This window comes from Camelus ferus, chromosome 8 (genome assembly GCF_009834535.1).
Source record: "Camelus ferus isolate YT-003-E chromosome 8, BCGSAC_Cfer_1.0, whole genome shotgun sequence".
NCBI lineage: Eukaryota > Metazoa > Chordata > Mammalia > Artiodactyla > Camelidae > Camelus > Camelus ferus.
The window spans coordinates 66,536,609-66,562,843 of record NC_045703.1 but is presented as its reverse complement, the minus strand read 5'-3'; the positions used below and the strand labels follow the sequence as shown (position 1 = coordinate 66,562,843).

The window sequence follows — 26,235 nt, the reverse complement described above, 5'->3', positions numbered from 1 at the left end:
TAAAGGGAAGCGCTGCGAGGCAAGCCTGACATCCCATGCTGGGTGCCCTCATGGCCTCTGTCCACAGGGAGGGAAGCAGCGCAGGGCGGGGAGGCTGGGGTCCCGCTAAACGCAGCCGCAGTGAGGCCAGAAGGCGAGCACAGTGACAGACCTCTGGTCCCAGGCTGTGGGGGGACAGAGCTTGGGGAGCTCAGCTCCCAGAGCAAAGGGAAACGCGGTGAGGTGAGAGCAACACTGGATGCTGCTTCCCCGCAAAGCCTTTTCTGAGTCGGAAGCAGTTGCCGGGAGGCTGAGAAGCTTCATTCATCTTACTAGAGAGAAAAAAAATGGAGTTCAGGCCTACCTCAGAGGGGCTTGGTAAACATCCAGACTTCCAGCTGGGACCCCTCGAAGGCCTTCTCCCCTAGGAGGACCCGCCCCCGGGCAGTGGACCATCCTCACAAAGACCGAAACCCAGCTTTGAAGGAGTTCAGCACCAGGTGGGCAAAGACTACTGGCCTCCATCCTAGACTTCTGTTCTGCTGGAGCAAAAGCAAGGTCTCTCTAAAGGAAGATAAGATCCATCTCTCCCATTCAACTGGGAACTCGGGGACAGCAGTGACCTTGCAGGTTTCTGCCCTCTGTCCAATCTCCAGCACCAGCTCAGTGCCTGCCTCAGGGTAAATCCTCAATAACTGTTGATGAAGTGAATAAAGAAAGCACTTGAAGTGTTTTGATTTTAAAAGTTCTCCCTGGGAGGAGGGAAATAGCTCAGTGGTAGAGTGCATGCTTAGCATGTATCAGGTCGTAGGTTCAATTTCCAGTACCTCCGTTAGAAAAAATTAGATTAAAAATTTTTAATTAAAAAGAAAACTTCTCTGTAAACAGTATGGTGTGAGGGGTTGTGCTGTCCTGTCCTGAAGGAGCAATAGAATTGAAGTGAGAAGCCTAGGGATGGGGGGAGGGTCATCCTAACCTTGGATGACTTAAGTTAAGTCCCTTAACTGAAGATTCCGGAGGGAAAATATTTGAAAATAAAACCAAATGTAGGCACATCATAATAAAAATTGCTGAAAATCCAGGACAAAGAGAGACATCTGAAAAACAGAGGAAAAAAAGATATGTTACCTTCGCGGCAGAAACAACATGGGCAGAAGAGGGTGGAATGAAGCGCTGCTGGGGAGGCTGGCATCTGCCGTGGGGCAGGGGCGAGCGGAGGTCGGGTGCAGGCTCGGGAGGTTAATTTTGGTATCAGGAGGATTTGAGGATTCCAAGCTGATTCTCTTTTGTGTGTGTTAAGTGGGAAGAGGTTTATCTGTGGAGAATGAGGAAGAAGAGCGGGGAGAAGTTCTGAAGAGGTTTAAAAAGACTGAAAGAAAGTGTGAAATGATTGTCCTAAGAGCAGGGAACTGAGTCACCAGGGCTGCTGACTCTGCTCGGGGGCATCTGGAGCTGTTGACACAAAAGACATACCTAAACCCATACCCCCATGACGGGTGTTAGGTCTGCCCTACTGTGTGCACAGCTATTCAGGTGCAGGTACAGAGAAGGTGCACGGCTGGTCCATTCAGACTGGCGCCCAAAATGAAAACCATCCAGGAGGCATGAGAAGTACTCGTCCTTCATTCTATAAGATAAGCAGAGGTCAAGACAGGTTGAGACCCACCCCCAAATTACACGGCAGATCAGAAGCCGAGCTGGAGGTGGACCTGGGTTGTTAAGGCCTTGGGCCATCAACTGCATATCTGCTTGGCCGGGCAAAGTGCAGCCACGGAACTTGAAAGGCCCGCAGAGCCCGTCCTTTAGTCCACCGCATTCCTTTGGATATAACTTATGACCCCACCACCACTGACTGCCCCCAGAGGGTTTTCTGCTTCTGTTTTCCCTGTAGACAGAGCAGAATTTTGAAGGCAGTTGTAACTTTGAGCAGCAAATAGAGTCGACCAAGAGGTCCCCGCCCAGTAGAGCAACTAAGAGCTCAGTCTGACTGGTATTAGAGCCATTGGCCCTGTCTGGTTTTGAAAGAGGAGAACTATGTAAGGCAGGCAGGGTGCGTTCAGTGACTTTCCCTGAAGGCCACAAGTTATCTACCGTAACCACAAGCAAGGCCTGATGCTCTTTTCTCTTACAAAAGCAGAAAGTGAGAAGTCCACTGAAACCACACCTACTCTTAAAAAAATTAAAAAAAAAAATCTTGATCCCCAAAAGCACACAGAGAGTATTACTGTGGGGAAGTCAGGCCTGCAATGGAGCCAGACAGACTTCCCCTCAGGGCCCTGACACTTAGTGGCTGTGTGATCTAGAGCAGCTCTCTTGCCCTCCATAGCCTCAGTTTCTGCATCTGTAAAATGGGGTCTATTGTACAGAACTGGTATAAGGTTCAACTGGTTTCTCCATGTAAAAAGAGAACCGTGCCTGTGCTTAGTAAGTTTATTAATCCTCTGAAAATGCCACACAATGTGGTTGCCCTTTGATCTTTTTCTTTTTTACAGTGAAATATATTAAGTCCATAGAATGAATAGGAATAAATAATAATTATTAAATGAAGATCCATATCCTCCCTGCTCAATGTCAGAAAACTAACAAAACCAGGACCCTGGAAGTGCCCTGTGGCCCCTCCCCGTCTGATCTCTATTCCTGTCCCCAAGTCAATGCTGTACCAGAATTTTCTGTTAATCATCTTTGGTTTTCTGTTTGGTTTTATTACATATGTATATATCCCCCAAATAATCTATCAGTTAGTTTTGACTAATTTTGGAATTTATATAATAAGAATCATATTGTGTACATATTTCTCCAGTAATTTACTTTCTCTTGATACTATATCTTTAAAATTCATCTTGTTGTTCAATAAAAATAAATAAAATAAAATAAAATTCATCTCTATGGTTAGGGATAGTTTTAATACATCCATCATCACTCCCCAACAGTGTTCCATTGGATGAACAAGCCATAACATATTTATCCTTTCTTATGTTTTTTAATTTTTAATTTTTTTACATGAAAAAGCATTTGTATACATGTTTATTAAGCTATTTCATGACATTTACACATACTAATGTTTTTGAAACCTCAAAGTTCTTTGATCATTGCAATATTGCTTTCAAATAAGCATGGCAAAACCTTAAATATTATATCATTCAGATTATTTTTTAAAGAGATGTCTCTAAGAGATCACTCTACTATAACTTTTTACTGTTTTTTGAAATAAAAATAGGTTGATATGGGTAGATAGCTAAATACAATACTCTTTTTAAAAAAATGAGTGTAACCAGAAAAGTTTAGAAATTCAAAGGAAAATAGAAGTTTCCAAAACCCCAGTGAACTCTGGGTGATGGACAGGGGTAGACATTTTGGGCCAGTCCCTATTTAGAAGTGACCCAAATGCCACAAGCCTGTTCCACATCTCAAATTTATGTTTAAGGGAAACAACTAGGGAGTTGGGTTTTTACTTCTTCAAAGATTAAAAATCCCTCAGACATGCCAAGCTCCTGCCCATCCACGTCTGAGGAGCTCCAGTGTCTAAGGAGCTGCAGATGGTTACTTCGCCAATCCCAGATTCGCTGGCAGGAGACACATCAACGGCATGAAACATCAACATGGCGGCGGGTGGGCAGAGCTCGGAGGTAGAGCACACGCTTAACAGGCATGAGGTTCTGGGTTCAACTTTCAGGACCTCCATCAAAAAAAAAAAAAAAAAAGCAAAAACAACAACAACAAAGAAAACATTGGTATAAATGCATTCCTTTTCAGGCTTTTTTTTAAGAAGTAAAAACGAAATTGAAAATTGGACAGGAAATCTGATATGGTTTTTTTCTCCCAAGGAGATGCTAAAAAGTTAACCATGTATGTCTTCACTCTGCCAAGTTCTAACTCCTGACGATGGGAGTTTTGTTTTGTTTTTGTTGTTTTTAAACAAAGTGGGGCTTTTCTTCTCAAAAAGCATTACATGTTTATGGACAAGATACAGAAAACACAGATAAGACAAAAAAAACTTAAGAAAACAGCATAAGCTCACCATTCCAGGGTCAACCTTTCGGCAGAACCCTTTCAGTTGTTTTACAACATCCACAGTATAATCGTTTTATTTTTATAAATATGTGCTACTATAATACTATTTTATAATTATACTTTCATTTATCAATATATATTTTCCATATTAGTATTCTTTAACTACATTATTTTTATTAGTCGCAAGGGTTCCTCTGAATAAATGTACCATAATTTATTGAACCATTGCTCTATTTTAGTCATTTTGGTTATTCCCAATTTTTCAAATTTAAAAAATAATAAACAATGTTGCTCTGGACAGCCATGTATACACATTTTTGGCAATGTCATGATTTTTTAAAAAGAATATTTCCTGTAACTAAAATTGTTGAATTAAAGAGAGCCTGCATTTTAAAGCCTTTGATGTACGTTGCTAATTGCCCTCCATTTCACCCTAGCAGTTTGCAAGAATGCCTGCTGCTCCACATGCTTGCCAACACTGAGCTGCATCGTTTTTTAAATTTGCTAAAATGGTCCCCAAATAGCATTTGCTTTAATTTTGCACTGACTTAACTACTTAGGAGGTTGAGTGTGCCCCCTATTTATTGCCCATTTCTATTTCTACTTTTGTAATAAGCAGAGATGTAAGACGCCTTTTCTAGTTCCAATTTCTTGTTTCTCAGAGAATATAAATGTCTCTCAGAAGAGAAGGCAACATCTTTGGGCAAGAAGTAATACTGTTATTCGCTTTGCGGGAGTTCAGTTTTCCTCAAACACTGCTTCAGTCTAAAGGGAACAGGTTAGGATTAAACGCATAATGATTCACTCCGGCGATGATACATGTTAAGGCCACAACTCAGAGCAGGCTTTAGAAGAAAAGGAGACGAGAGCCCCGGCTGAATCTGCACAATGGTTTGGAGGAACTTTGCTAAGAAACAGGCTGAGCAGGATAAATATGCTCACTGAACCGCCTTACCCCAACATCGTTCCCCCCTGACATGTGAAGGTTTTCCAGGTGTGACTCAGCCTCAGGGAAAGCACTTAGTTTAAGAGTTCAACAAATCCCCTAGGATAGTACAGAAAGCCTGGGCTTTGCCTCACACGGCCCCCAAGGGATGAACCAGAGTTAGCAGTTATGACCTTAGCTAGCTGTGTAACCCCTTAGCAACCTGTGTAAGCCTCAGTTTTCCCATTTGTGAAATGGGATAATAGCATCCTTCAACAAGATCATGGCGAGAATGACTGAGAGGTGAAGTTCCTAGCTCTGTAATTAGCACACAGTAGGCTTTCAATAATTGACAGCTCTGATAAGAATTCACCCAACCATTTCACAAATATTTACTGAGTGCCATTTAAGTGTCAGGCACTGCTCTGGGCACCTGGGAATTACAATAGACAATAAACAACAGATAAGCCAATTATACAGCTGTAGAAGGTGATAAGAAAGCAGATAAACACAGAGCAGGTGAGGGCGGGCAGTGGGAGCAGGGCCAGGAGAGGACCTCCCTGAGAAGGTGACCTTAGAGCAAAGACTTGAAGGAAGGGAGGGAATGAGCTTGGTGCCTGGGAGAGGGAACAGCCCCAGGAACAGCCCAGGGCAGGTGTGAGTCTTGGGGGTCAAATTCCGGTGGTCAGTGAGGTGAAGCAGAGTGAACGGGGGCAGGTGTGAGAGGTCCCACCTCATGCAGGGCCCCGAGGACCACTGTTGGTGGATCCTAGTCTGCATGCCTGCCTCCAGGTCGGTTTCTGGGCACACAAGACATGATTTTGGCCCTCAGAGGAGCTTAGAGTCCGATCTAGTGGGACCTGGACAGTGCAGGGGAAACTGCCCCTTGGGCTCCATCGGAAGGAAGGTTTCCTCTCACCCTCCGGGGTCAGCCTTACAAAGGCCCTGGTGGCTGGGAGCGTCATGGAGCCTGTATGTCACCTACGGTAGAGATAAGCCTTCCCCTGGGTCTTGGAAAAGCAACCAGAGGCCACCCCTATGCTCTCCCTGTCTCGTACTCACCACAGGGTTCAAACCCAGGAGAGAATGTTCTAGAGTTGCCCTTGCTCACCTCCCGGCCGGGGAAGTGTTTCCACAGTGCTTCCTCCCCTTTCTGAACCACTCTCGAACATAAACAGCACCCGGAAGGTGCTGAGCCACCCTCCGACGCCAGCTGTCTGAGACATCCTGGCACGGCCACCCTGGACCCCCGCTCCTTGGGGCATCCAGGAAGCCGAAGCCAGGCCTCGGGTGTGGCTGGATGTGGCTGGATCTGGCCAGCTCCACATCCGCGCTGTGAGACCCGGGGCCAGGGCTGCCCTCGGCCCCGTGGGGAGGGCCCCACCAGGGGACTTGCGTGACATAAATTTGCATTTCAGTCCTTGACCAGTGTGGACACACAGATCTGTTTGAGAACTGAGTGAAAACACTTCCTTCTCCCCAGGAAGGTGCCCAGAGGCACAGACACAACCTTCTGGAGACTGTTCCAGAGGCCCTGGGAGAGAGCTGCTACTCCACTTGCTCCTTGGCACACAGTCACTGCATCCAGTGCAGGGTTGTCCGATAGAAGGATTGCCAGCCAATAGGTAATTTAAAATTCTCTAGCAGTCACTATTTTTTAAAAAAAATTGATAGGTGAAATTAATGGCATATTTTATTAATGTAATATATCCCAAATACTATCATTTCAACACATATCAATACAAAATTATTAATGAGACATTTTACCTTTACACTAAAATCTTCCAGACCCAGTAGATACCTTATACTCACAGAGTATCTAAGCTCGGACTAGCCGCATTTCAAGTGCCTAACAGCCACATGTGACTAATGGCTACTACATTGGACAGCACAGCCCTAGACCATTAAAGAATCCTTGACAAATGACTTACCTGACTCGAGTCTGAAACTGCTAGGTCTCAGCCCACGTGTTTCTGAAAGTTCACTGTGCATCTGAACCTCCTGGGGCTCCTGTTAAACTGCAGATTCCGACTCCAGTAGGTAACCTTGGGGTAAGGCCTGAGGTTCTGATTTCCAAGCTCCCAGGTGATGCCAACGCTGCCGGGCCCCACACTTTGAGCAGTGAGGGCGTAGAGCAGTGGTTCTGATGGAGGCAGGTCCACCCCCGGGAGCCAGTGGTTGGAGCCAAAGGATGGGTTGGGAGCTGTAAACATTTAGTGGATTGAATCAAGGATGACCGCTATCCTTCACTGCATGGGTCTGGCCTGCTTCTGCCATGACTTTTGAATGTTCCACTGGACATTCACGTAGATGGAGGAAAAGTTTATCATTTTCTGAAGTGAACACAATTTTCCACAAAAAGCACAACTGCCCCAAGGCACGGAGAGGTTAACTCCTTGCCACGAAAGGAGCTGCAACGTGAACTGAGACATGGGTTTCTAGACATGAGTCATTAACCACTACAAGACGCCGTGAAACGTGTGCATTTGTTTGATTCCCAAAGCAAGCCAATAAAGCAATAAAGAGAACAACTTTGATGCCATCTCCTCAATGGGGACTCTGAAATTTAGAGAGTTTTTGAGATTGCTTAAGATCATTTAATAAGTGAAAAGGCTATGACTGGAACTGAAGCCATAGGGCCCCTCACCCAAGGCTCTGACATTCCTACACGTATCTGTGTTGAGGCACAGAGTAAACATTCATCTAATGTTCTGAATAATGAATGAATGAATAAAAAGACCTGCCTATGATTAGACACTAAATTTAAGACATCACAAAGCAATCTTGTTTGAGAACAAAGTTGGAAGACAAACTACTCGACCTCAAGACTTCCTACAAAGCCACAGTAATCAAGTCAGTGTAGTTTTGGCCTAAGGAGGACAAAGAGATCAGCAGAGCAGAAGAGAGAACCTGGGAAAAGGATCCACATGTATATGGTCGTTTGATTTTCAACACAGACACCAAAGTCAATGGAAAAACGAAATTCTCTTTTTGAACAAATGGTGCGGGAATAACTGTGTACTCATTATGGGGAAAAAATGAAGCTCAGCGTGTCCCTTACCCAATTCATGAAAATTAATGAGCTAGAGCATGGACCTCACATAGAAGCTAAACTTTTGTAAAACCTCTAGAAGAAAACACGGGAGACTAGCTTCACGACTTGTGGGTGGGTAAGACAGAGATATAACTGTAAAAGGACAACGTGATGCATCAGGCTTCATCAAAACTAAGAACCCTCATCCAAAGACACCATTACTTACTAATTACCCTCTGTAGGTATGAAAGTGTTCACAGTAAGATGTTAAGAAGAAAACCACCATCGAAGTATAGCCAGGTTTTCCCAGCTCTTAATCGAAGTAAAATACTCCATCTGAGCTGCATCAGGCCCCCGTCAGCCCCACAAGACAAAACTCCACTCGTACCCTTGCCTACAAATCCAACTGGACATCACACCGACCACACGGCATATGTCAAGGGTATTAGACGAGACTCACGTGTCTCAAGCCTCCTGAGAACAGCGTCTTGGGCGTTGGACTGGATGAGATACCCTCTTGCTTCAAAACAGGGCTGGTAGAGCGTTTGGGACTCTCTTGACTGAAAGGTTTCAGAATATCTGGTGTGCTGACCTTCTGGAAAAGAAAACACAGAATTAGTAGTATAGTCTGCATCCAATTTGATTCTGTTCAAATGTGATGACTTCAGCAAGCACAGTCTGCATCTATTACCTGGTGCCCCTAAATGCAAACTTCCGCTGGGATAAACGTACACGTACACACACACACCCACACCCACACCCACACCCACCCCTGAGGGCCCCAGGGCGGACACCATCAAGCCTCGGGACATTCGTGAATAGTGATGGATGGGTTAGCAAAAGCCTTAAAGAAACTGAAGTCCGCATTTGACCTTAATAATGATGCAAGCATTTAATCACATGGAATGTAATATTCAGCCTAACAGAGTTTTGTCTCTTACATGCTCATGAAAAAGGAAAAAAATCAAAATAGGTCTTTAAATTTATAAAAATATTTTAACAGATGGTGCTTCTTCTATAATGTGTACAGACTGTGTTTTCTAGTATGGTAGCCACCAGCCACACATGGCTGTTTAAATGTAAATTCCAATGAATTAAAATCAAATGAAATTAATAAATTCAGCTCCTTGGTTTCACTAGACACATTTCAAGTGCTCAGTAACCATGTGCGGCAGTGGCTAGAAAGTTCTATCGGACAGTGCTCATACAGAGCAAAGAGGGAAAATCTCTCTCCGGCTGAAAGGACAGGGTTTCCAAATCGAGCCTTTAGGTTTTGACACTGGGGTGGAAGTAGAATCTGGGATATAAACAATTACACTGTGGTCATAGTTTTTCAGAATAAAAAATAAAGATGATTATAGAACAAGGGAAAGACGTGATAACCTCCAATCATTGTTCATGCTCTCGATTCCCACAACTCAACTCAATTCCATCAGACGCTTGTTAAGTGACGCTGTATTCAAGGTGCCTCTCTAAGCCCTGGGGGTGGAAGAGGAGGAGCAGAGGAAGGAGAAGACGCGATGCCTGTTCTCCAAGGGCCCACTTGGAGCTCACTGGGGAAATAGACGCCATTAAAATGGAGGCACGAGCCAAGTCAACGGGAAAGAGACAGCTTATGCAGAAGGGGGATCTGGGATGATCTTCAGTGGGAGTAGGACCTGGGTGTCGAAGGCTGGCTGGGGAAAGACCCAAAGGTAAGGCGTCCCAAGTGGAGGGGCTACCGTGACAGTCAGGTCTGGAGCGTGTTCCTAGACCTGCTAGAGACCAAAGCACCTGCAGAGACGCAAGAGGCCAGGCAGAGACCTGGACACGAGACCAGACAGGCACAGTGATGTGTGAGGGGGTCCAGAGGACAGGTAGCTGGAGGCACTAAAGCGGGAGCACAGGGGAGCAGACAGAGCTGGCAGAGCTGCCAGGGGAAGATTGCAGGAGCGAAGGTGCTCAAGAAGGAGAGTATGAGAAAAGGCTCAGCTGAAGTGAAAGAAATGCAGATTTTTAAAGTGACCTATCAAATTAGCAAATACTAAAATAACAAGTAAACAGTTCAGTGTTGGTAGGAGTGCTGGAAACAGCTAGTCCACTCGCAGTGGTCCTGTAAACTGAGGGAGCATCAGAGGAGCGCAATTCGGCAGCATGAATTAGAAGCCCTAAAAAGGAGGTGTTAAAAGTGACTTTCTATGTTTATCCACACAGGAAGAATTAAAACACGTTAGATTTTCTTTCAAAAGCGAATTACGGCAGTAGATGCCACTTCTGTAAAATAAGCTGACGCCCAAGGCTCTGTGTTTCCTAAGTTTTCACTAGTGAGTAGTCACAGGGTTCAATACACAGAAAAGAAGTCTTTTAAAATTAAAGACTAGAATTCTGGTCAATTGTGTCAAATGCGACCAAGTGACTGAAAAGGATGACTGCAAATCAGCCACCTCACCCCTCAGTCACGCGGCCCCTGGGGGCTCCCAGGAAGGCAGGGTCACACCTGGTTAGGGGGGCTGCAGCCCACAGGGGTGCTGGGCATGAACAGGAGGGAGGGCAACGACGGGCAAGAAGACTGACAGCAAGAGTTGATGACATTTTCCCAGTTTGGGGCCATGAGGAAGAAACGGAAGAGCAGCTTCACAGGGAAGCTTTGAAAAGATGTGCTTATTTTTTAAGGTGGGGAAGATAGGGCACGTTTGTAGGTCGAGGGGCTGTGGTCAGAAAGGGGAAAAGCTGCAAATTGATGGAGCCAGGTCCCAGAGGAGAGCCAAGAGGAAGGAGACCCAACGCCTGGCAGAGGGCTCCACCGAAGGAAGAAACGTCCACTTCTGAGGCAGGAGGAAAGGGCAGCTACCCATCCAGAGACACACCTCCATCCTCCATGCAGGGCCCGGAGGGGTCTTGGAGAATGTGGACGCTTCCATTTGGAACACTGTGTAAGGAAACTGGTAAATAGACAGGGAAAGAAAGGCTAAAACGGAGCTAAATATTTATGTGAAGCTTTGCACCTCCTAGGCGTTTAATACATAACCACTTCTTTAAGGCCAAATAGTTTTTGAACCATAGAGAAACTGATGGCAGAGAGTTCTAAAAAGGAACAAATAGAACTATCTTTACAGTAGCGACCACACGCCAGGGCAAAGTCATAGCTGGGGAAGACTGCTTCGAACAGGTCACGACTTCGGAGAGCTTAAACGAAGCTTAAGTGTAAATATTTCAAAATTATTAGAGAAGACAGTACTACTGTGAAGAACATGCCGGCATGGACTGACTAAGGAACCCAACCTGAAATCTGTGTGCTTACCTCTGCCCCAGGGAATTCTGGAGGACCTGGACGACTTTGTCAGATTGATGGTCATCCAGATCCAAATAGCAGCTTGTCGTCAATGCCACTGAGACAGGCATTTTTCTTTCCCCTTGTGATTTTTAATCTATTTTGGGCCAGATTATGAAATATTGCCCTAAATGAGGTCTACTCTGCAAAGAGTTCTTCAGTTTAATATTACGTGCTGAGAGATCAATAAACATTAGGTTTGATTTCATCAATTATGGACTCTCTGGGATCACAAAATACGTGCGTTTGGAATTTTTTGCTGATTAGAGAAGAGTAATCATTCTTGCCTTTGAGACAACAACTCAGGGTTGTCTTTTAACTTAAGCACTGACTCAGGTGTCAGAAAAATACCCGGGCTGGACTTGGCTAATTGATTAACACACACTCTGAGTCATGTTAAATCCCAGCTGAACAGTACCCCGCCTCTCCTGGGACCATCGGAAGGGTCCAGTGCCCTGAAATCTGGGGACCAAGTGTTTCAATGGTTGAAGCCCAACACTGCTGCCTCCCTCCTTCTCTCAGCCTTTGGGGTGCAGCCAGCAGGCGGGGAAAGAGGTGCAGGAACCCCAGGCCCTAGGGTGGGTTGTTCCTCTAGATTCCAGGCATCCACAGGAAAATCTCGTAACAGGATACAGAACAAAACAGTCTTTCTCTCCACCTCTGTCCGCAGGCCCTCTCCTCGGAGATCAGTCCTCCTAACAGCTCTCTATGGTTCCTTCCAGTTAACAGCTGTGAGTGTTTCATCAACCACACATTAATAAGACGTGGAATGAAAGCCCACTGGGAATGCACATGAAACCTCAATGGAGAGGTAAGAAGAATAAATTTCTTAATGAATCGTGGCCCAGATGCTCCCATGAGAATTTTTGCACAACTTCAGAACATGCAGCTCAAGCTTAATGGACAGAGAAGTGACACGGAAGCAATCCTGAGCTATTTTCTCAGTTCACGTCCTGGAGTCACCCTGTGGCTTTAAGACAGTTATCTGTTTCTGTGCCTCAGTGTAGCCACCGGCAAAGTGGGCACCGACATCCCCTACTTATAAAGGGCACCGCATAGCGTCCTTAATGTTGGCAGGATGCTCCGCAGTGTCCCAGTGGAAATGAGTGGAACTGTGTGAGCTCACCAGCCACGGCATGTGTAACTGCAGTCTGACCAACGTCCTATTTAAAGATGTACTCTTCAGACTACAGCCCAATAATTATTTGGCTTTTATAGATCATGCCATGATTACTGAGTACTTTATAAACATCTGGCTAAATCGCTCTTTAAAACAGCCACATCTTCAAATAAAGTAGGGACAGAGAATGCTTACAAAAAGTCGTAAGTATGCCCTGCCAAGAGCGTGGCAGCGAAGTGGACACACAGGGGACAGAGGGTCTATGTGTTAGGGGCTCTCTAGCCATGGTCCCCGTTCCTCCTTTCTACCCTTGAGCACCGCTGGCCCTTGCAATCGCCCGGCAGGCCCACTCCTGTGCACGTGTAGCCCAGGAGGGTGAGCACCATGGAGGCCACGTTTTCTCAGCTTCAGAATGTCAGGAGCTAAGCCTATGGATACTGGGGACGCCCCATCCCCTGGCACATGACATCAGAAGTGGGAACTATGCCGGTAGACAAACTCTGCTGGCATCTCCTAGCAGGTGTTACAGGAATGGTCTCTGGAGCAGACGCTATCTGGCCCTGCCACTCTGACCACATAACCCCCGGGGTGTCTCCTGGTCCCAGAGTCGTCAGCTTTAACGTGACAGTAATAGCACAGACCTCACAGGGGTCTTTTAAGGATTAAAAGAGGGAAAGGCCTGCAGGGGCTTTGCACTGAGAGCAGCTCCTGGGACACGGGTAGCCCGCGTTCAGCGACAGCGCCACAGTGATTCCATCCCACCCAGGCAAGGAAGGGAATCGTTCGCGTTTCAGAATCCCCTTCCTGAGCCCTTTTCCTTCAGTGGCCCTCATTTGTCCTCCTTACGTGGGGCATATAACAAAGAGGTTAAGAGATTATAATTTAGAAACATAATGAACTTGGTTTCTGCTCCTGGCTCCACCTCCTGTGAGCCTTGTGCTGTGAGACAGGGTGGAACGCTCACTAAAACTCAGGTTCTAGATCTTTATCATGGGAATAACAATACATTTCTCAGGAATTTTCTAAGAATGAAACGTGATCAAGTATATAACAGACACTGCCATCCGCCCGGAACACAGCGCTTCCTAAGCGCACCCTGACCCTCTCCTCCATCTGTGGATTCGGGAACGATGGTTTAGCATGGAGTTTATGTGGACACTGGGAAGCTGACGGGAACTAACGCTTGCTTGCACTTCAGAGCTTCAAAGACCTTCTAAGTGCGCATCACGCACCCTCGGCATGCTAGTGACGTCTGAGGACCACCACCAGCAGCGCCTGCTCACCTGCGGCTCCTTTGGGACACGTGTAGGTGCTGCCCACCCCCATCTACTGGTTCAGAATCTGCATTTCAACACAATCCCCAAATGACTCACAGACACATTAAAGCTGAGAATCTCCTCTCCAGAGTTCAGCCTCCAAATCAAGACTGCCCACCATTTCTGGCTGTGGAACCAGGGGCATGTGCTCGCACCTGTCTAAGCCTCAGTTTCCCTAAGTGTAAGCAGGGTGGCATGCAGTATCCACCGCCCGCGGGGCGGTATGAGGATAAAGTGAGAGTCCAGGTAAAGCTTTTGGTGAGAGCCTGGCACACAGTAACAAGTGCCAGCAATTTAGATTTATATTTCGATTACACAGTATCTCAACTGTGACCTAAGTTATCTCAGGGGAGCTTCACAAGAACACTGCGCAGTTCTGGGCGGGACAGGTATCATCATATTCATTCCCCGGGGAGCTCGGGGGACTCAGTCTGATGCTCGGGGAGTTCACATGACATGATGTGCGGATGGAGGTGGAATCTGACATCCTGAGAGTGTGTGGAAGCCCCAGCAGGTGAGCGAGGCTCACGCTCACGGCTCCACCCACAGAACAGTCTGCTGGGGACATCCTGACAGGAGCCCACCACTGTGCAGAAGGGACACCTGTCCTGTCCAGCCAAGCAGAGCTGTCACATCGACCCTGAAAACAGCCAGGTGGGGGCACCTGCCAGAGCCAGGTCCCCTCTGCTGCATGAGGACCCAGGTTTTCTGGTCCTAAAGTCCACTCTCCCTCAGACTCCAGTGCTTCTGCGTCTTGAATGGTTAATGCTGGTGGAAAGAGTGATTCCCTCCTACAGGCCCGTACTAGGTGAGATGGCTCGTGGTTTAGGCACCTGGAGGGTCCCCCTCCCGATGTCACCTAAGCATGCAGCATTTCTGGTTTCAGTGGTTGCAGGAATCAGGACAGGTCTTAGGCAGAGGCTGTGGGACGCAGGACACAGGCAGGCCTCAGGGCACTGAGTGAGCGAATCCGAAGACACAGCTCAGGCCTGAGGGCAGCCTTTGCCTTTGGCGTGGCCTCGAGGCCAGCAAGGAGTGGCGGAGGACACGTGGAAGCCCCAGGGGCCTGGAATGAGGTGGGAGCCGCTCCCTGTTCTGAACCACTTTCCAAATCAACCTTGACTCTTAACCTTCACTGGGCCAGCGCCCCCTGCCCCAGTAGAGGGGGTTTATAATTATGTTTTTCAGACTGCTTGATGTTTAGCTATAAAATAAAAGGGAAAAGAATCTATAGAGAAAAGGGGCTAGAAGGTGATCTAGGGGTGACCGGGGGTACCCTGGTGGTGACGTTGACCGCAGTGTCCGACTGGCTCCGTCTCTCCGTCGGGCCTGCGCACGGCCCAGGACCCAGAGCTGGGTGTTGCTTGTCAGAGGTCACGTCATTCTGGGACTTGGAGAGTTCTAGAAAACAAATACAAGGGTGACAGGTGAGAGCACACAGCTCGGCCAAGACTTACAGGAGCCGTCCTCCGGGACCCCAGCCCCCCGAGCTCCGGGGCACCGCGCACTGGACGCAGGGCCCCTGCCCAGGACAGAGGGGCTGGCTCCTGAGGGAGAATCAGGTGACCACCCACCTCGGCAGCCAGAGCCACCGCCAGGGCGGGAGCGCAAGGAAGACCTTCCAACCCAAGTTACTCTGCATCCCAGCCACACATCCCGAGTGTGCGGTTGTCCACACACAAAGAAGGCAGCTGAACAAACCAGCTGGCTAGTCAGCGGCTCCTTACAAAGACTTTACAACTGAATACTACTTCTCGAGGTAAAAGCAGACTTGGGGTATCCTTACAACCGTTTTAGTAAGCCAACCCTGAAAAGATGACTTTAATCTTTTCCTTCAGTATAATATAAGGAAGGACCCCACACCCAAAGGAGAGCCACCTCAAAGATGACTGTGTTCTTTAAAAGTACCTTCCTTTTCCCATGAGATTCTTGTCTCTCTCAAACATGGACCGTGAAACTATCTTTAGAGACAGAATTCAGCTCATATACGTCATTTCAAATTTTCTAGTAGCCACATTTTAAAAAGCAAGAACAAACAGGTAAAATTATTTTAATATTATATTGCATCTAATGTAATATATCCAAAATATTGTGAAAATATATAAGCAATATTAAAATGAATGAAAAATTTCACTCTTTTTTCAATATTAAGTCTCTAGAATTCAATGCGTATTTCACTCCAGCCACATTTCAAGAGCCACATGTGGTTAGAGGCCACCATACTGGACAGTGCAGCCCCAGGGCACCCTCTGTCCTCTGATCCGTCCCTTGAGGTGTTACTGCATGAATCCTTCTGCTTTGCTGTTTATTAAGTATCTCCTGCGTGCACTTCCTGGGGTAAATGTGTAGATGGTCTCTTTTCTCTAGAGGAGACCCCATACACGCCCCCCTCAAAGCCCCAGGGTGTTCACCTTTCCCACCAGCATGTCGGAGCCTCCCCTGTTCCCAAGTCAATTGTCTGTAAACTCTGGGGCATCTTTCTTCATCCAGCAGCTAGAATGGTCCTGACACACACCAGGCCCTCAGAGCTGTCTCTGATGGAAACACAGCTGGAGGGGTAAAGGGCTCAGAGCTGTGGCTTTCCCCAGGAGCCAGAGACAGAGAGAGTGGCCCTGTCCCAGCCAGGGTCACCGGACAGGCCTTGGTCAGTGAACATGGCTGGCTTGGACGGTGGTGGGAGGACATGCGGAGAGGCATCCACTTACTTTTCACGTGGGTGGTAACAGACAGAAACAAATTCTCCACGGACTTATGAAATCCTTTAAACTGACCAAGTTCCTGTAACTAAAACAGAGACAGAAGGAGAGAGAATGAGAGTACGTCTGCCATCCCGTGTTTGCCCCTGCAGCCTCCAGGCTGTGCTCCCAGACCCCGGCAGGTGCGGGCGTGGGATCTCGGGGTGCGTGCTGGTGCGTGAGCATGCATGCGGGAGTAGAGGGCACCGTCCTCTCGGGGTGGGGGTCCTCCTCACGCAGATTTTCCCCTCTGAGATTTGACACCCACATTAAAGGAAGGAGTGCCACCACCTCATCACCCAGTTATTAGCAAGGTAACAACTACCTCTCAGAAATAATGACAGACATTTCATGGCTCAAAGCTCTACCCAAGGAAATTCCTGCTTCTTTAACCTCCTCTTATGACCCCACCCCAGGTCCATGCAGAGGGGACGCCAACATGGGCAGAAAGCACGTGACACAGGGCTGAGGGTGGCATCAGGTACAAGGTGAGCAGATGGAGCCAAGGCTTAGTCCCTTCTCTCCCAACACAGAAGAGAGAAGGAAGAGGGAGAGAAACAACAGAAATGAGATCATGCTCCTCTGCAAGTCACCTCCGTCCGTCCATCCGTCCATCCATCCATCCATCCATCTCAGTAAAATGTCTTGAGCACATCTGTGCTCAAATAACTTCAGAGAATTAAAAATCTCTCTCAAGCAGAGAGTAGAGCAGGATTTTGATGGTCACTCCAGGGTCTCAGTTTGAAATTGAATCAAGAATGTATATATTTTCTCTGTCTCACCAGCAGGCGTGGATATCCCATGTACAGATAGAGTTACTCCTTTTAATACACAAAGTAATAATGATGAAAATCATCAAGACCACCTGTTTCCAGGACACTTTACAGTTTCCAAGTACCAGCATGGCCATCATTTTGTTAATTTTTCACAACTGCCATGGGAGGCAAGCGAGGTGGGAGCCCGGGGTCACTCCCCCGTGATCACGTGGCTAACTTCCTTGGGTGGAAACAGCCCTCGTCTACTTTATGTTAGTATCACTCAAAAGATGCACACACATTTTCATGGGCACTCCCACATCTGTGAACCCCACACCTGTGAATCAACCTGTATTTCCTGCTACACCTCCAGAGACCCCTGACACTGCAGCCCATCCAGACCCCCACACTCAAGGGCACAGCTGGGGAGAGAACCAACAAAATGACAAGAACAAGAGATGGGGACGTGGGATGCAGGCAGAAGACGAGTCCACTGACGAGGAGGGGATGGAAGCACAGACACAGGGCAGGGTCCAGAGCGTCCCAACCTCCGATCAGGGCCCCCTACTCTCCTCACCTCAAGACCTGCTCCACCCTTGACCATGAGGCTCTCAGTCCCACCTCCCTTTGCTTCCCTTCCCTGTCCCCTCCCAGGGAGGCACACAGAACTGTAACATTACCCTGCCGGGGCTGCCACTGCACTGGCTTTCACTGAAAGGAGGTGGAGTAGGAGGAACCACGGATATGTTGCTGCCGAGGGAAAACACAGGGATAAGAAATGGGTCGTGAGCTGTGCAAGTGTTAGTCTTAGAAACACACAAGATTTGCATCATCCTATAATTCAAGCTCTCTGCCTTTTTTTAAAAAAAAAAAAACACCTCCTCACTTTTTAGAAGAGGGTCAAGCAGGCTGCTTGGATCTGCTCTGCAGAGGGCATGATCCCCTGGTACCTGAATGTGGGAAACGAGCGTCACGCGGTCTGAGGTGTGCGCAGGGCCCTCCGCCATGGGTTACACAGAGCTGGGGGCTCGGGACCCGCTCTGCGGCCTGGCTGTTCTGAAATCCGGACTCCACATGTGTGATCCAGAACACTCCAGACTTGAGTGTTCAAGCAGAATTCCCAAAATGCCATGGATTTCAAAACTGACCACAAGAGGAATTAGAAGTTTGTGCTAAAAGAAGTAGGGGGGAAAAACGGAGGAGTAAAAAATGAAAAAGTCCTGAGATTAGAAAATCTCATCATGAGCCAAAAAAAAGCTGCTGGTGGGGAGCACACAGTGCACTTTAATAAATTCAGCGCAGTCAGGTGTGTGAGCGCTTGCTAGCTTCAAGGGAGCCAGGTATTTAGAATTTTGTGTAAAACGTTACTATCTCTCGGGCTATTTTTCAAAACCACCAATGTTTATTCCACAGATGTTTCTAAGGTGTCAGGCACTGGGCAAGATGTTGGAGATATGAATGATTCATAAAAGCAAATACTTGGTTTAGAATTTCACTGCACATGCCATCAAAAACAACGTTCAGTTTCCTGACAACATTGCAGGAGGATTTAAGAAACAAAACACTTTGAGAGAAAATACTAGGCTAGCTCCGAGAAGGCTTTGCATAAGAATCTGGAAACATCTCTGAAACTTTTCCAAGCACTTTATCGTCTTTTTAAAAAAGTTACATTCCAAAGCGGTGATATTTGAAAGGCAAGGGATCTTTCAGTTCTTTCAGCACGTCCTTCGCACCCCAGCCCCGGAGGGCCCAGGACGGCCTGTCCTTTTAAAACACTCACCTCAATGCCTGATAAGATTGCAAGAGCTTTGCTCCAGCTGTCTCATGTTTGCCTGGAAGAGATATCAACAAAGGTCATTTGTTGGTAGGAATATAACTTAGATGATGCAAATACAGAGTGCAATCGATTAAGATTATTTTTCTAATATCCCATCTTGTGATTAAAAAGTAAGAGACCATTTTGGGGTACCAGGATTGGGTGATGCACAGCTCTGTACGTTCACCAAAATGAAACTGTGCATTTAAATAGGTGCATTTTGTGTTATATAAATTGTATTCCACTGAAGATGTTATTACACACGCACGCGCGCGCGCACACACACACACACACATACACACAAAGACACCATACTTGCTGGAAATGACTGCTTTTATGAAAAGCTGATGCTGGATTAGATTTTTAAATTTTGGATAATTTGAAAAATAGTTCAAATTTCTAAGCTTCCATCTGTTCTTTAGAAACATTTCACAATGGAATGACTATATTCCTTTAAACATTCCTTGTTGTAGAGATTGAATTAATCTTTTAAAAAATGTAATCTACTTACTTCTAGTTATAGAGGCAAATAATTTCCTAAATAAGACTGCAACTGATAGAGTACTCTTTATGTTGCAAGGAAAGGGGATTTTACGATGTATTAAGATCCCCAGTAGAACTCTCCAAGTGAACACAATGTTTCCTGGCCCAATGCATAGGGAGAGGTCAGCCCACCGGCCCAGCCCAGAGGCCAGATGCAGATTCTCCAGCTCAGGGAAGTTCCCAGAGGGTTCCACGACGCCCAGCACACAGCCGAGAACCACCAGACCTGCCGTCCTGGGTGGTCTGTGCAGCTCCTGTCCTCTGTGTGCGAAGGTTTCGGTCCATTCCAAAGACAGACTTAGGTATTTGCACCATCTCCCTAAGATGGGAGGAACGACGGGGATACCAAGAAAATCAGGAATTACAGGGAGGTCTTGGCACTGAGTCTCTGATATGAAGCCCCAAACCTTAAAGCCAGGGACAGCTAACCTCCAGCTGACCCAGAACTGAAGCCCCAAGCCAGTGCTCCTAAACTGGGAGCTTGGGGAGTGCATGAGCCCTGAAATCATATCTCAGATTTTGAGTCCACCTGCCTGTGCTCATTTTTCTGGGGCTCATGTGGTGTTCGCCAGCTTCTAAAGGAGTCTGTGAGCCATGCCTCTGCCCCATTAAGAAATAATTCTTTAAAAGCAAAAAAAGGCCTCAAGCAAAGGCTGAGCACTAATCGAGTAGAACCAACTGGGAGTGGGTGAAATCCCGCATCTGCAGGGGCCACAGGAAAGAAAGCAGGGAGGCCAGAAGCAAAAAGAGAGCCCCCCTAAGTGCACTGTGGTTGTGCTGAAAGTGGAGGGAAACGGGGGAAAGGGAAAAGACACTGTTCGTCTGGCCTGTCCTGGGAGAAAATGCAGACTCCAAGGGAAGGGGCGTTCCGAGCCCTCTTGCAGGATGGGCTGTTTCACGGCTCAGATGGCTGCCGGCCCCTTCCTCTGGACCATTGCAACAGCTTCCTGGGAGCCCAGCCACCAGAGCTATGGGCCCTTCCTTCAGTTCCATGCTATCACTCCACCGCCTGATCCCTCCAGTGGCTCCCTATTGCTTTTGCCTGAAGTCCAAGCCCCACCGGCGTCCCTGGGCCACCACCCCTGGACCCACCTCTCCCACCAACCCTTGAAGAGCTCCTTATGTAAGTCCTACATACCCTGGGCTTTCTCCACTTCACTTGCCCCACCTCACCTCCCATGTTAATTGCCCGGGCATTTCTACCTCTGGCCCATACCTCCCTCCTAAACCTCAGCTTAGTCCCCCGCCTCCCGCTGTCACATTTCTAAATACCTATCCTGAGCCCTGGGAGGCCCTGCCGCATGCGGCCCTCTGCTGCCCCCTGCTGGCTTCCCTGGGCCCTGCAGCTCTACCAGGTGGACACACCCTTTCTGTAAAGGCCATCTAGTAAATATTCTGGGCTCCCCACCTTCTCTGTCCCACGCACTCAACTTTGCACTTGTGACAGAGGCCACAGACAACAGTAAAGAGGGGGTGTCTCTGTGTTCTGATAAAGTTGGACGTTGAAATTTGAATTTCATACATTTTTTTAAATATGTTATGAATACTATTCTTCCAACTTTTTTGCCCTTTAAAAAATGTGAAACCCAGTCTCAGCTTACAGGAAGTACAAAAAGGGGCAGAGAGACCTAGGAGCCTGGCCCGTGGAAGCCAGTTTGCCCCATGTCCTGGCTACTCCAGGTGTGGGCGGTGGTTCTCGGCAGTGGCACCAGCTGGGAGCTTGTGAGCAATGCAGAGTCCCAGGCCCGAGCCCAGCCCTGCAGTCAGGCTCTGCTCACTGGGGAGCGCTGCCCTGTGGCTCAGTCCCTGTTTATTCCACTTTCCCTCTTTTTCTTTTCTATTCCCCAGCCATTTCTTACCAGAGGCTTCCTTAAAAAGCACTAAGTATTTACTTTTTGTTAACTTTTTTTTTTAACTTATGTAACTACTCCGAGGAAATGCTCGTGGAAAGACATCCCCCGAGGTCTCCTGACAAGTGGTCGCTTGTCCTGTTCCGACTACCTCTTTAGGCTCGACCAAGAACAGCTGTGGGTCAGGGCCCTGGGGTCCTAGGCTTCTGGGGCACATTCAGAAACGCACAGTGACACTTACTAGCAGCCAACTGTATGCCAGGGGCTGTGCAGGTCCCCTGACATGCATTTGCTCTCTGAGTCATCATCAGGTGTCATCCCAATTTTATAAGTAAAGCCGAGGCTCGCGGACATTGTGCAATGGGCCCCACGCTACGTGACAAAGCTGGCGTTCATGCCACGACTGGCCTACGAAGCCAGACGTAAATAAGTGAGGGTGGGCAGGCCGGTCGTGGTACGAGGGGGTTACCAGTCACTCTACTCTTGCTCATCTATGAAGTTTTCATAATAAAAAGCAAGGAGAAACCACCATACATTAAGCAATGACTGATTCCCTGAAAATTCTTCTTTCTTAATTTTATAAATTGTTCATATTTATTAGGTGTATCTTATCCTGCTCAAGTCAAGCAATAAGCCCTGTGCAATAGGAATAAAAGCAAAAATAAACAAATGGGACCTAATCAAATTTAGAAGCTTTTGCACAACAAAGGAAACCATACATAAAATGGAAAGGCATCTTATGGACTGGGAGGAAATATTTGCAAATGATGCAACCAACAAAGGCTTAATTTCCAAAGTACACAAACAGCTCATACAACTCAGTAGAAAAACAAACAAACAAAAGCAACCCAATCAAAATTCAGGCAGAAAACCTAAACAGACATTTCTCCAAAGACATATAGATAGCCAATAGGCACATGAAGAGATACTTAGCGTCACTAATTATTAGAAAAATGCAAACCAAAATGACAATGAGGTATCATCTCACACCAGTCAGAATGGCCATCATCAAAAAGTCTACAAATAATAAATGGTGGAGAGGGTGTGGAGAAAAGGGAACCCTCCCTACACTGTTGGTGGGAATGTAAATTAATGCAGCCACTTGATTCCTTAAAATCTAAAAATAGAGTTACCATATGATCCAGCAATCCCACTCCTGGGCATATATCTGGAGAAAATGTGAATTCGAAAAGATACATGGACCCCAGTGTTCACAGCAGCACTATTTACAATAGCCAAGACATGGAAACAACCTAAATGCCCATCAACAGATGACTGGGTAAAGAAGTTGTGCTTTATATGTACAACACCACTCAGCCATAAAAAAGAATGAAATAATGCCATTTCTAGCAACATGGATGGACCTAGAGATGATCATACTAAGTGAAGTAAGTCAGACAGAGGAAGACAAACATCATATGATATCACTTATATGTGGGATCAAAAAAAATGATACAAATGAACTTATTTACAAAACAGAAAGAGACTCACAGACATAGAAAATAAACTATGGTTACTAAAGGGGATGGGAGGAGGGATAAATTAGGAGTTTGGGATTAGCAGATACAAACTATTACACACAGAATAGATAAACAAGGTCATACTGTATAACCCAGGGAACGATACTCAGTGTCCTGTAATAAACAATAACGGAAAAGAATGTACGAATAACTAAGTGACTTTGCTGTACACAGAAACTAACACAACATGGAAGGAAGGAGGGAAGGCAGGAGGGAGGGAGGGAGGAACGGAGGAAGGAAAAAAAGAGAAAGAAACAAGGCCTGTGCACTTGTGTTTGGGGCATCCAGCCTAGGTGTGAGGACCTGGAGGACAAGGCCTGGCCTGGCTCAGCTCCCCCACCTCCACCCACCCTCCAGAGCACACACGACGTCCTGTCCTCTGGTTGCAACTCACAGCCTATGTTGCTACCAAAGAAACTTCTTCAACCAGCATACAAAGCTGCTCTGGGTTGAGTTGTGTCCCCTGAGAAGTGATCTGCTGAAGTCCTACCCCCCAGCAACTGCCAATGTGACTTCATCTGTAGAGAGAGCCTTTGCAGATCAATCAAGTTCAGGCGAGGTCATTCAGGTGGATCCTGATCCATTGTGACTGGTGTCCTCATCAAAAGGGCAAACTGGGACACAAGACGCAGACACGCACAGAGGGAAGATGCTGTGAAGACAGCCATGTGCCAACAGAGGCAGAGACTGGAGTGATGTCTCTACAAGCCGGGGAGCAACATGGACAGCCAGGAGCCCACAGGAGCCAGAAGATGCAGGGAAACCTTCTCCCGGAGAGCGGGCAGAGAAAGTGTGGTCCCGCTGATGGCGTGACTCTGGACTCCCAGCCTCCAGAACTGTGACACTACACATTTCTGCTATTTGAAGCCACACAGGTTGCAGCACGTTGTGACAGCAGCTGGAGAAATCTACTCCAGAGACCCTTTGTGATTTGGCCCCTACCTACCTCTCCAGGATCACCTTCTGCCACCCTACCCCATTTGCAGGTCCTGGGGAAGGTGAGCTTCCCGGATGCCCCCACCCGCTAGACTGCCCTCCCTCCACGCCATCGTCTTACATGTCTTCATGCTCCTTTTAGGAGTTTATTCTCCAGGATTCTGGGCCTGTTCTCACCAGGCTGGTCTCTTCACGGCTGCCGTGCACACTTGCTTTAAAATTCCTGACGGTGCTGCCATCACGAGCATATCCATCTTTCCCCCAACTAGGTAGCGAACCTTTTGAAGACACCAGCCTCATCTTATGCATTGTAGTGTCCCCAGCACCCAACAGAGGGCCTGCCATGCAGACGTGGTTATAAATATGACAACAGACACCAACACTGCTTTAACAATAAGCATTACTTCATTTCAGCCCAATACCAAATATGTATGAAAACAAGGTCATTTTTTTTCACAACTGGGCCTCCATGTAAGTTTCATCCATTCGTTCATGTTGATTATAATATAATACACACAAACACTTCACAAAGAATGAGGGGGACCTCTGCTCATAAGCAGGAGTTTTGGGTGCTACAAGGACCCACACGAAATCCAGGACAGAGCTGAGGTTTCTAGACCAAAAACCAACCTTCACCTGGCACGAGCATGTCTGTACATCTATGCATCTATTTCTCCATCTGAAAACACATGGATAAGGCAACCTATTTCAAGTGCTCATAAAAAATCCTGTAGAACAGAGGCCATCTTAAGCCAGGCTCCCCTGTGTCGCTGGCCAAGCACACCAGCTGCCTACCAGCCAGCGCCCTGGACCGCGGGTCCTGCAGCAGGTGCCACGCCCAGCCACCCAAACACCTCTCTCTGGGGTGCCATGGTTCACGGGAGAGAGGGCACAGGGCAGACTCCCAGCAATGTCACAGTACAACTCAGTCAACCAGCAGAATCAAGCTGATATAAGCGGCTGAGGGGCCTCCCGCCCTGAGCTGCAGGATCTCTGTGGGTTAGTCATCTTCTAAGACATGATCTTGAACTTGCCCTCTGACACTGTAGGGCCCCACAGAAACCTTTCATTCAGGAAAGTCAGGGACACCCAGACAGCTGTGTGGGACTGCTGCAAAGCTAACAGGGTGGTCAAGTGGAAGGGTGGCCTGGTCCACAGCCGCCTCTCTGCTTGTGCCCATGGAATGGGAGGAGCATCCTGTGGAGGAAACCATACTCTCGAGTTCCAGGTGTGACCTGAAGCAAAGCACAGGTAGGGCTGCCCACACAGAGCCTCCCTGGGACTATGCAAACATGCCCCTTCCTCAGGATGCTTTTGTCCACTCCTAGGAGTTGATCATAATATATGGATTTTGTTAGAACAATGTATTTTGTTGCATCTTCCAGAAAAATCATCACAATTAACACACAAATCTAGGATGTCTATGATGTAAACAGTATTCTCTCACATGTGGCTCCCTTGCACAGTGCCCAACCTGCACAACTGTGTTGACAGTCCTGAAGGTCGACCCACGCTGGAGCTTGAGTATCCTCCAAATGCTAGAAAAAGATGAATAAACAACCAGAGAGAGGTGGGGGGGAGGTGTAGGACAATTATAATGTGTTTTAGGACTTTTCTCTTTCACAGGAAAGAAAAGGTTCCTAGGACAATAAAGTTTTAAACCAATCTTTGGCTCACTTATGCCAAGTGGAAAAATTCTCCTAAAGTGTGACCTAAAGATCTCTCAGAATGTAAAGAATCATGATATCCTGTCATAAATGGTTTCAGAGGCTTTTTAAGTATATTGTAGTCCCTAGAGAAGTTTGAGCTTAGACAGCACTGGGGCTAAGACACTATCACAGATGAAAGAAGACAAAGTACATGACTGTGAATCTGCAACCCATGCCTTCCAGAAGAACTGAATTTAATATGGGAGATTTACAGTCCTGTTGGCAGACGGTATATCTCATCTGGTGTCCTTCCGCCACTAGACATTACTCTTCTGCTTAGCTGCAAGAAAGAAAAACAATTTTTCCCTTTAATTAAGCTCCCTACACTCTACCAGCAGAAATTCTGGATGGCTTCTATGTCAATAACAGTCCTCAAGGGCGGGGCAGTGACTCTCCAACAAAGATACACTTAAGGTTGGCGGTAACTGGCCCGGGTTTGGTGAGTACCTGGCGACAGTTGGGTATAAACTGCTTTTCCACAGCCTTCGATTTTCTCTAAAAATTGAATGTGGGTTTTAAGAGTGCTCTGTCCTAAAGGTTCTCAGTGTCGATCCCTTATGAGATATATGATTTCTCTACCCCATGGGTTTCCTCTTTACTCCGCTGATAGTACCCTCTAATGCACAAAAGTTTTTCATTTTGATGAAGTCCAGTTTATCTATTTTTTCTTTTTTTG

General features: G+C 47.1%; 1 protein-coding gene across 8 annotated transcripts in view; it reads right to left on the bottom strand.

Annotated features, from left to right (window-relative positions):
* SYTL3 (synaptotagmin like 3) overlaps positions 1-26,235 on the bottom strand; it is a 78,247-nt gene that overhangs the window by 15,113 nt on the left and 36,899 nt on the right. For 7 of the 8 annotated variants that reach the window (XM_032485266.1, XM_032485261.1, XM_032485262.1 and 4 more), the window contains 5 exons: positions 18,966-19,017; positions 17,866-17,935; positions 16,401-16,479; positions 14,972-15,096; positions 8,410-8,544 (listed from right to left, as the gene is read on the bottom strand). In XM_032485266.1, the coding sequence (XP_032341157.1) occupies positions 8,410-8,544; positions 14,972-15,096; positions 16,401-16,479; positions 17,866-17,935; positions 18,966-19,017 (461 nt within the window). The remainder of the gene's footprint in view (positions 1-8,409; positions 8,545-14,971; positions 15,097-16,400; positions 16,480-17,865; positions 17,936-18,965; positions 19,018-26,235) is intronic. The other variant, XM_032485265.1, reaches the window with a different exon arrangement.